Here is a 9,921-nt window from a genome sequence, read left to right as displayed (position 1 = left end):
CCTTTAAATGTGTTTGTTTCGCTGTCTTATTCTGAAAGGTAAGGAAGAATTACTGTTTTACTGCAGCTAATCTGCAAATGTGTAAAGGTTTGTTAGCAGATAGCAGGGAAGATTGAAGTTGCTGTGTAACTTAGACCCTGTACAGCTCTGTCAATCATCCACTTGTGACAACGTTTCATTTTATTCCCTGCGGTCCGTCTCTTATTTCTGTGCTGATTGTAAGTGCTCAGTACCTGTCATCAGCACCGTCCCATGTAGAGGGACAATTAGGGTCATGATGGGGAGAAAACCTACATTTTCACTTGTTCTTCAAATCGCATGCCTCTTATGTGGCACTGCCCTTTGCTTGGTGAGCTTTATTTTATTAAAATCCTGTCATATGATAACTAGAAACCTGCTTTCAATACATTTGCAAATCAATAACATTTGCATTTTAATTCTCCTGTATTCAGCCCACAACAAAAATACCAGGTAAGTGATTTTTTTTTAAGAAAGACAACTTTTTTTCTCGCTTTCATTTCAAGTTTCTTTGCTTTATTTTCACTCAATCTGAAATCCATTTCCACAGACTATGATGTGGACGGTGGACGAGACCTTGACATTTTTGACATCAATGAAGGTATGTAAACATTTGTTATCCACATATCTCCAAATTATGATTAACTTGTTATTGTAAACCTATTTTCCTTGTGCTTGGTCTGCATAGAGGCTGGGTTGGATCTTGTAGAGGGGGACATTGTGCTCGATAAGGTATGTTAGTTAAACTGTTTTCAGTATTCACTTGTGCAGCTGAATGTTCTGAAATATTGCTTCACCTGGAGTAATTATGTTGTTTCTGTCTTTGTGATTGCTTTAACTTACGGCCAAAGACGCAAACTCGTAACTCCATAATAGGGGATCAGTACAGGTGGCCAAAGACGATCCCATACTACATGGAAGATGACTTGGGTGAGAGTGACTGCTAGACACTGGATTTAAAAATGCTTAATGTGTTTGTTTGTGAGGAATACAGATTGATTTATGCAAAATATTTACCTAAATTAGTCCTGTGGTAAGCAGTGATGGAATTTAACTAAATGCAAGTACTACTGTTATATATTACCCAAGACTATATAAATCAGATATATAGCTCTTTCCTACCAACTGTAGTAGTAAAGTACTGCTTATGATAATAATAATAATAATAATAATAATAATAATAATAATAACTTTATTTATAAAGCACCTTTAAATACAGAGTTTACAAAATACTTTGACAAACAAGGCAAAGCAGAAGTTTGCACGTTAGTGCTTTGATAATAATAATAATGATCCAGTTCTAAAATAATAGAACACAGACAGTGGACATTCTGCATAATGAGTACTTTTACTTCAAATACATCAAGTACATTGTGTTGATTATATTTTTGTACTTTTACTTGAGTAAAAATTTGAACGCAGGACCTGCAACTAAGTATTTTTTTAGTGTGCTATAAAAATATGCAATTACTAGTGACTTCAAGCATAAGTCACTATATGTAGGATAACATACTGTACATATATGCAGTAGTATATATGTGATAATGTATAGTCCATATAACATATATAACATGTAATATTTCCTTATCTGTTGTGATTGTCCATATTTTTGTCAACTTCATTGAATATGCAAACTCAAAAAGCATAGAAAGGGGAAGGACTACCGCCTCATTTTCTACATATTAGATTTTACTGATGTCAGAAGACATTTAAAAAAAAAAAACATTTAAAGAAAATTAAATTGGTCGATTTACATTTTATTTGTATGCATACAACAAGTAACAGAGGAAATGTTCGGATCCTTTTCTCAAGTCAAAGTATTTATGACACACTGTAAAAATAATCTGTTCCTTGTTAAAGTCATTAAAAATGTTGATGAAGTAAAAGTATGCAAGTCGGTAAAATGTATTCAAGTATAGTTAAAAGTGATCAAAATAATTTGAAGGAAAAGCAGCAATGTCAATATGTTTTTTTGATAAATTAACTAATCGTTTCAGCTGCACTTTTTGTATGATCTGTGTACAAAAATCTTAATTTTTAAAATAACTAAGTTTATAATAATATGAAATAATTGTAGTGGTGTAAAAAGTTGAATCTTTCACACTGTAATGAAGTTAATTTGAAATTAAAAAGTTGCATGAGATTAAAGTACTCAAGTAAAGTAAAAGTAAGGCAAATTTGTACTTAGGTACAGTGCTTGAGTAATTTTTCTGAGTTTAAAGTCCACCAGTAGCATCAGTGGGACCTCAAACAGTTAGGGAGTAATGCTAAGGAATAAAACAGGACCTTTTATGAATTTTCACTGTCTTATACGGTCAATCTCAAAGGGGGATTTGGAAGACTTTTTATCAACCTTAACAGAATTTATTTATCACTTCTTTTCTGCAGAAATCAATGCAAAAGGTGTGATTCTGAAGGCCTTTGAGCAGTACCGCCTCAAGAGCTGCATCGACTTCCAGCCTTGGAGTGGAGAAGCAAATTACATTTCCATCTTTAAAGGCAGCGGGTAAGGCAAAAAGAGCTTGGCAAGATGGCAAGGCAGGCTCTATTATTTCAAGGATGAATGCACTATATGAACTGTGTTTTATAATTACAACAAAAGTCTACAATGTTCATATTTTTTCCTAAAGCTGTTTCTCCTCTGTGGGAAACCGGCGAGTTGGGAAGCAGAGACTCTCAATCGGGAGAAACTGTGACCGCATCGCCACCATTGAACACGAGTTCCTTCATGCTTTGGGTTTCTGGCATGAACAGTCCAGATCAGATCGCGATGATTATGTCCAGATCATGTGGGACCGCATCTCAGAGGGTAATGAACCCGTCACTGCTACCCTGCCAACTAAATTCTAATTAATTTAAACACTGCCCATTCATGCTTCCACATATCATTAACCCCTCTATGACATGCCTACTTCATGGCTTCTTCATTTATGTGTATGATTATCAATTTGTCAGATTGAGCTGGCATGAAAGGCAGCCCATACATTACATTTATAAGAGCTTTTTCACAAAATTTACATTTTTGTTTATTATTATTATTTAAAAAATCACTTTAGTTAATGGAATTTTTGCAAGTGGTTTATCTTGCAGAATGACTTCATGCAGCAGTAGATTTACTGCATGTGTGATAAGCATGTGTTGTTTTCCTGGCTGCATAATCTTAACAAGATAAGCAAAGGACATTATCAGCCAATCAAGGAAAATAAAACATTTTGTAACAGCTGCATTGACCTACACTCTTTAAATGGTTTATGAATCAAATCTGTTTTAAATGTCTGTGATTAAAGTACAGCGTACTTTGATTTTTCAGTAATCATTTGTCAAGACTTTAAACGTGTCAGTAACTGATAAGCAAATTTTATTAGTGATCCTAACAGCCATTTTTGAAATCCACCACCACAGTTGGAGAAAGTAATTAGTCATTGTGATATTGAGCTGCACTGACACCTTCATTTATGTCTGATCTGCAGGTAGAGAACACAACTTTAACACCTACAACGACACCACCTCCAGCTCCTTGGGTGTACCCTATGACTACGGTTCCATGATGCACTACAGTAAAAATGCCTTCCGCAATGGCACCGAGCCCACCATTGTGACCAAGATCCCTGCTTTCAGTGATGTCATTGGCCAGCGTATGGAGTTCAGTGACAGCGACCTGCTCAAGCTGCACCGCCTATATAACTGCAGTAAGAGTCGACAACTAAAGCTGGGTTTTATTATGTTGAAATTAAGTGCTGTGTGAGCTTGTCACCATTGCCATTAAAGCTATTTCTCATTACTGATGTTAATATCAGCAGTCGATTAGATGGTTTATCTCCTGATTTTATGCCACATGGAAATATGTAGCTAAGCAAAACATTGTCCTCAGTGTGTAATCAATCAGTTTATAGCAGTTCAAAGTCCTACACCTGTGCATGAACGTTTATGAATTGTCTTCTAGCTGAGGGCTCCACATTCCTGGACTCATGTGACTTTGAACGTGAGAACATCTGTGGGATGATCCAGGGACAGGGAGACAAGGAAGCATGGGTCAGGGTTGCCACAGCTGACGGAGGGCCCAGCACTGACTACTCCAACATGGGCAAATGCACTGGTGAGAATGATCTTGCAGAAATATACATGACACAAGGTGCAAAAGCATAGCATGAAAGGATTAATTCACCTTTTTTAAGGCTGTACAATCAAAGCTTCTGGTAAGACTTTCAAAATAAGCTTCAAATATCTGTCGTCAAAATGTATTCTGTTATCACCAAGCATGATAACAACCTCCAAGGCTAAAAAGTGAAGCCAGTGCAAAAGTTCAGAAACCTGCAGTTTACTCATAGACCTTCATGTTAAAATGCCCAACTTTACAGCAGAAATAAGCATGTTTACAGCCTGGTACAAAAATGATTTGGTCTTTATAGCTAATTTCAATATTATGTATGTATGTATGGGTGTTTTTTTATATATATAACTTACCCATTTAGATTTTATTAAGGCTTAAAGTTATGCATATTCAAGGGCAGGGCCACTTGAAAGACAGGCTGTCTGCGACGGGTCACTACAGTCTGTGAGTCAGATCCACCCTTCACTCCTCCGCAGCTCAAGCCTCTCACCCAAATACGGTCACTTTTGGCTCCAAAAAAAACAACAAAAATTGTGACAGCCAAAATGCTGAACTCAACACTTCAAAACAGCAGTCCACAAGCCAGTGGGTAACATCAAAAGAACAGTTTTTTGTTCTTTTTTTTACTACAGTAGAAATGTTGTTTTTGAGAGGCTTAACACCAACAAATAATATTTTGTAGAATATTTTGTTAGATAAAAACGTGAATTTTGAGAAATTATTAAAACTGCTTTTTTTTTTAAAAAAAACAAAAAAACAAAATTAAATCAATTTTGGACTTTACAGCACTCAACAACAACAGCACATTTCAAATGATTAGATCACATAAGTCAAAAACAATTCATCACTGGAATCTTATTCTACAAACTCCTAGTATAATACTAATAATCTTAGTTAGCCTAATCTTTATCTGCAACTTTGCACATGACATGACATGACACAAGACATGTCAGACTCAAATAGAATGAATAGACCTGCCATAAAATAAAATAAATAAAAAGCTGTCATGCATTCACATGTTGATTTACTGTTGATTTTTATTGACCTCAGCTCAGCAGGAAAGCAGAACAAAGGGAATTTCAGATTAAAAGACCCTTATTTTGGAGGATATCCACTTGTTTTGTGTAACATAGACAGATTAAGCTAAACTTTAGGATGTATTTCAAAACAAGGACTCTGGACTCTTACTTTTACTTGACTCTTACTCCTGTATAATCTTTCCTCTTAGCCGCTGTGCAAAGTGCATTCAAACAATGGTTAAGTGTTGACATTATTAATCTGAAAAAAATCTGATCTTTAGGCTCGGGATATTTCATGCACTTCAGCACTGGAACAGCCAACCCTGGGGATACAGCTTATCTGGAGAGCAGGATCCTTTACCCAAAACGAGGATTCCAGTGTCTGCAGTTCTTCTACTACAACAGCGGCGGCCCCAGCGACTCACTAACGATCCATGTCAGAGAATATGACGAAGCTAACCCCAACGGAAAACTGCGCCTCATTAAGACCATAGATGGTGACTTTTAGTAAATTCTACTCAAAACAGTTTGTAACAGTTTTGCTTGTGAAATTTGACCTTTTTGAACTTGCTGTTCATGTTTTACGTTAACAGGATCCCCTCAGGAGCTGTGGCAGCTGCACCACGTGAGTCTAGATGTCAAAACAAAATTCCGCGTTGTGTTTCAAGGGACAAAGGAAGGTACTGGGACGGCGGCAGGGGGACTGTCACTAGATGACATCAACCTTTCTGAGACCATCTGCCCAGAGTTTATATGGCGAGTGAAAAACTTCAGCAATGTTATGGACAACACCCCATCAAACACGTCTATCTTCAGCCCGCCGTTCACCTCGAAAGAGGGTTACACCTTCCAAATGGAGCTGTACCCCAACGGTAAGGCAGGCTACCCCGGTGAGTTGTCGGCCTATGCTCATCTGGTGGCCCGTGAAGGTGACGCAGGACAGAAATGGCCGTGTCCCTGGAAACAGATGACCATGATGCTGATGGACCAGCACCCACACATCCAAAAGCGCATGTCCAACCAGCGCAGTGTCACCACCGACCCCAACATGAAAGCGACAGGTGTAGCACAATGATTTAAACAAATTATTCTTTATATTCAAACAAACCATGACAATGCTATGTTAACGCAACCTTTTACATCCTTTTAAACAGGCTCTGACCTGTTTTTCTGGGACGACCCTCGCAAGGTGGGCACTGAGGTCACACATACAGATGGGTCCAAGTATTTCCGAGGGCCAGGCGCTGGCACTGCAGTGTATCTCACCCACCTCAGAGCAAAGAGCAGGGATTTCATAAAGGGAGGAGACGCCATCTTTCTCCTCACCATGGAAGGTAAAAGCATCATATTACAGTAAAAACTCAACTGATTTTAATTTAAAAAATGCTTTATGTTCAGAAAATGAAGGGAAGAAATGTATTGGCACTCAGGTTACTTTTTGTGTGAAACCACATCCATCATGTCATGTTACATCAATTATTTATTCATTAGTATGCTACATACTTATCCCTAGCACCCGTGCAAAACAGAAGATTTGTGGGATTATGTTTACAAGTGATGCATGATTACATCCATGTTTCAGATACCCACTTGTCAGAAAAATCCTACAGATAATCTTAAATCCAGCCACTTCATTTCATGATCTCCGCTGCTCCTCCACTTGGATCCAATTAACTGCTCTTTCATTTTCTGTCCCTCTTCAGACGTGTCTCATCTGACGGTATCCCAGCCTGTGCCTCCCACAACCTCACCTCCGCCTCCCTCAACCTCAGCTCCTCCTCCCACAATCTCAACTCCGCCTCCCACAACCTCAACTCCGCCTCCCACAACCTCAACTCCGCCTCCCACAACCTCAACTCCGCCTTCCACAACCTCAACTCCGCCTCCCACAACCTCAACTCCGCCTCCCACAACCTCAACTCCGCCTTCCACAACCTCAACTCCGCCTCCCACAACCCAGATACCTGATGTCTGCCTCAATGTGCAATGTCAGAATGACGGCATTTGTGTGGCAGATGAGGGCAAGGCTGCTTGCAGGTGAGTGTTTTTTAACTGCACTCAGTAAACTGCAAATGCAAAAATCAGTGAGCCTGAAAGGGTCCTATCAGAGTCAAAGTTGAGCAGTGTACCTTTTCACGATCTCCCAGTGTTACATTAGTGCAGTTTTATTTCAACATTTTGGGAGATGTATTTATTTGCTCTTTTGCTTAGAGTTAGATGAGAAGATCAGTGCCATGCTCTTATGTGTCCATTTATTGTCATAGCATAGTATGTTGTCGTTCAAAATAGCATAAAAAATTCATAGTATAAATTTTTTTTCAAAAAAAAAAACATTAAATAGATATAGTAAACTATATTGTCCACTATACATAAAAAGTCATCGTATAGTATGTTGTCCAAAAAAGGATGATAAATGTCATAGTGTAATATGTCATCCAGAATAGCATAACAGAGTCATAGTATAGTATGTCATCCAAAATAGGATAAAAATGTAATGCTGTTTTGGACAACATACTATGCAATGACTTTTATGCTGTTTTGGATGACATATTATAGCATAAAAAATTCACACTATAGTATGTTGTGGAAACAACAGAAGAACTCATAGTACAGTATTGTTGTTCAGAATGGAGTGAAAATTTGATAGTATAGTATGTCGTCCAAAATAGCATTAAGAAGTCATAGTATAGCATGTTGTCTAAAATTGCATGCAAATATCATAGTATAGGGTGTCATCTAAAAAAGCATTTGAAAAGTCAAGGTATAATATCTCGTCCAAAATAGCATAAAAAAGTTATGTTTAGTATGTCTTCCAAAGTAGTACGAAAATGTCACAGTATAGCATGTTGTCCAAAAAGGCATAAAAAAATGACAGTATAGTTTGTCCTCAAAAACAGCATTAAAAAGTAATCATATAAAATGTCTTCCAAAATAGCATAAAAAAGTGATAGTTTAGTATTTCTTGCAAAAAAGCATAAAAAGGTCATTGCATAGCATGTCGGCCCAAAAAATTATAAAAAATGTTGTCGTATACTACGATGTTCAAATTAGCATAAAAAGTCGTAATGTGGAATGTCACCCACAATAGCATGAAAAAGTCAGTCATAGCCATTGTATAGTCAAACAAATATCAGACGTGTCTTCAGTACGCCCCCTTCAGTGCAGTAGATAGAATCAGCTGCCAGTGTGATATTTGTTTTGCTTGTTGGGATGATATCTCGGCCAAGTTCAGTAACTTTTTGTCACCTCTGAACAGTCAGTGATGTTTCACTGTTTCCACCTGCTTCACACTGCTGCCTCCTTTTATCTAACTCTTGGCAAGCAAGCAAATAAACATATTTCTGAAAATGTCTGTTTCTATCCATTCAGTTGGATAGAACCTTCAGTTTGCCGAATATGCTCAATTTCTCAGAGCAGAGCTCTATCTTGTTGTTGATGTAGCCTAATACATGCTCATAAATCAGTTCAATGTGAATCATTTTCTCCCTCATCTAGTCCCAAGTTCTTCTTATATTTACCTTCCACCAATTTTAATTACCCTGTCTATACATAATCTGTATGAATGCTGGGAATATCTTCAGGTCTGTTTTTGTTTCTCATCTTTGCTCTGCAGATGTGTGGTGGGTGACGACTGGTGGTACTATGGGGACAGCTGTCAGCACAAGGGCTCAAACAAGGATAAAACCACTGTTGCACTCGCCTCTTCTTTGTCTGTACTGGGAGTGATGCTGGTTGTTACAGCCGTCAGTGTAATCTGTGTGAAGAAGAGGTATAAGAAACGCAGTGACGCCAACAGTGTTGTCATGGAAAACATGGGCGCACATACGAGACCGTAGTAGGAGAGCCTAATCTGCTGCAGACAAGCAGAGCCAAGTAAAAAAAAAAAAGTTAATATTTTTTTAAAATGAAATTTTAAAATAAAAAATAATGTTTTTTTATTTCAATTTTTTTAAATAAATATCTTGAAAACCAGGCATTCATAGACAGGTTCCCTACAGTATAAGGCCAGTTAGATTCACCAGTTTCATATCACCACTTGGAATTAAATTTAAGACAAATTTTACAATAACCAAAATCGAAGAACAATTTTGCCCAAAAGTTTATGTTACATAAAACAAGACATTTTTCATTTGGTGAAAAAGTTAGATCTTCTTCATTCAGTGTTACACATGAGGGTAACACATGAAAGACAATGAACGTATTGTATTATAATAATCTATTTTGTTTTCCAGCTGAAGCAGAAAATATGTTGCATTTTTTGGCCTGTTTAACTGGCGATTTTGTGTTTTTCACTCTGGATGTGAGATTCCACTGCCCTGATTTCCACCATAATGACTTTAAGGAGATAAATTTAGTTCATTATTTACCTAAAAATAAATGTTGCCAATTATTTTGAGATTTTGCTATGCAATGTCAGAAAAAAAATCATAAAATCCTACTTTCCATGTTTGAGCATTTTTCTGACTTTTGAAAGATTACTTTGAGTAATTTTAATATAAATTGGAGCCTTTTTTTTAGATGAATGAATTCAATGCCTTTTAAGACGTTTTCAGGCTCCATGGGAACCATGTATAGATTTTAGGCTCATAACTCCTGTGTTTCAAGGTAATCATACACCGTAGATCATGCCATTATATGAGACTGCCCCCTTCTGGTCGTTCATTGTAAAAACATTAGAGCAAACAAAGAATATTACTGTAAATAAATTTGAAATTTCTGAAGTCTAACAAATTTTTTTTTCTCATAAAATGCACATTAATCATAAAAACAAAC

The 9,921-nt window shown here is 37.1% G+C and overlaps 1 protein-coding gene across 1 annotated transcript; it reads left to right on the top strand.

Annotated features, from left to right (window-relative positions):
* Nucleotides 1-201: 201 nt before the first annotated feature.
* On the top strand, nucleotides 202-9,869 carry LOC121938414 (meprin A subunit beta). The gene is made up of 14 exons (XM_088085570.1): nucleotides 202-349; nucleotides 453-471; nucleotides 569-619; nucleotides 707-750; nucleotides 870-948; nucleotides 2,407-2,524; nucleotides 2,649-2,827; nucleotides 3,489-3,707; nucleotides 3,962-4,114; nucleotides 5,430-5,645; nucleotides 5,742-6,209; nucleotides 6,303-6,482; nucleotides 6,852-7,185; nucleotides 8,762-9,869. Exons 1-14 carry the CDS (start codon nucleotides 275-277, stop codon nucleotides 8,982-8,984), a joined length of 2,358 nt encoding a protein of 785 aa, XP_087941696.1. The 5' UTR covers nucleotides 202-274; the 3' UTR covers nucleotides 8,985-9,869.
* The last annotated feature ends 52 nt before the right edge of the window (nucleotides 9,870-9,921 follow it).

The sequence above is a fragment of the Plectropomus leopardus genome, chromosome 12 (assembly GCF_026936395.1).
Source record: "Plectropomus leopardus strain MGB_pleo_1.0 chromosome 12, ASM2693639v1, whole genome shotgun sequence".
Taxonomy (NCBI): domain Eukaryota; kingdom Metazoa; phylum Chordata; class Actinopteri; order Perciformes; family Serranidae; genus Plectropomus; species Plectropomus leopardus.
The sequence above is the reverse complement of the archived record's forward strand: the minus strand, read 5'-3'. Positions and strand labels throughout refer to the sequence as shown.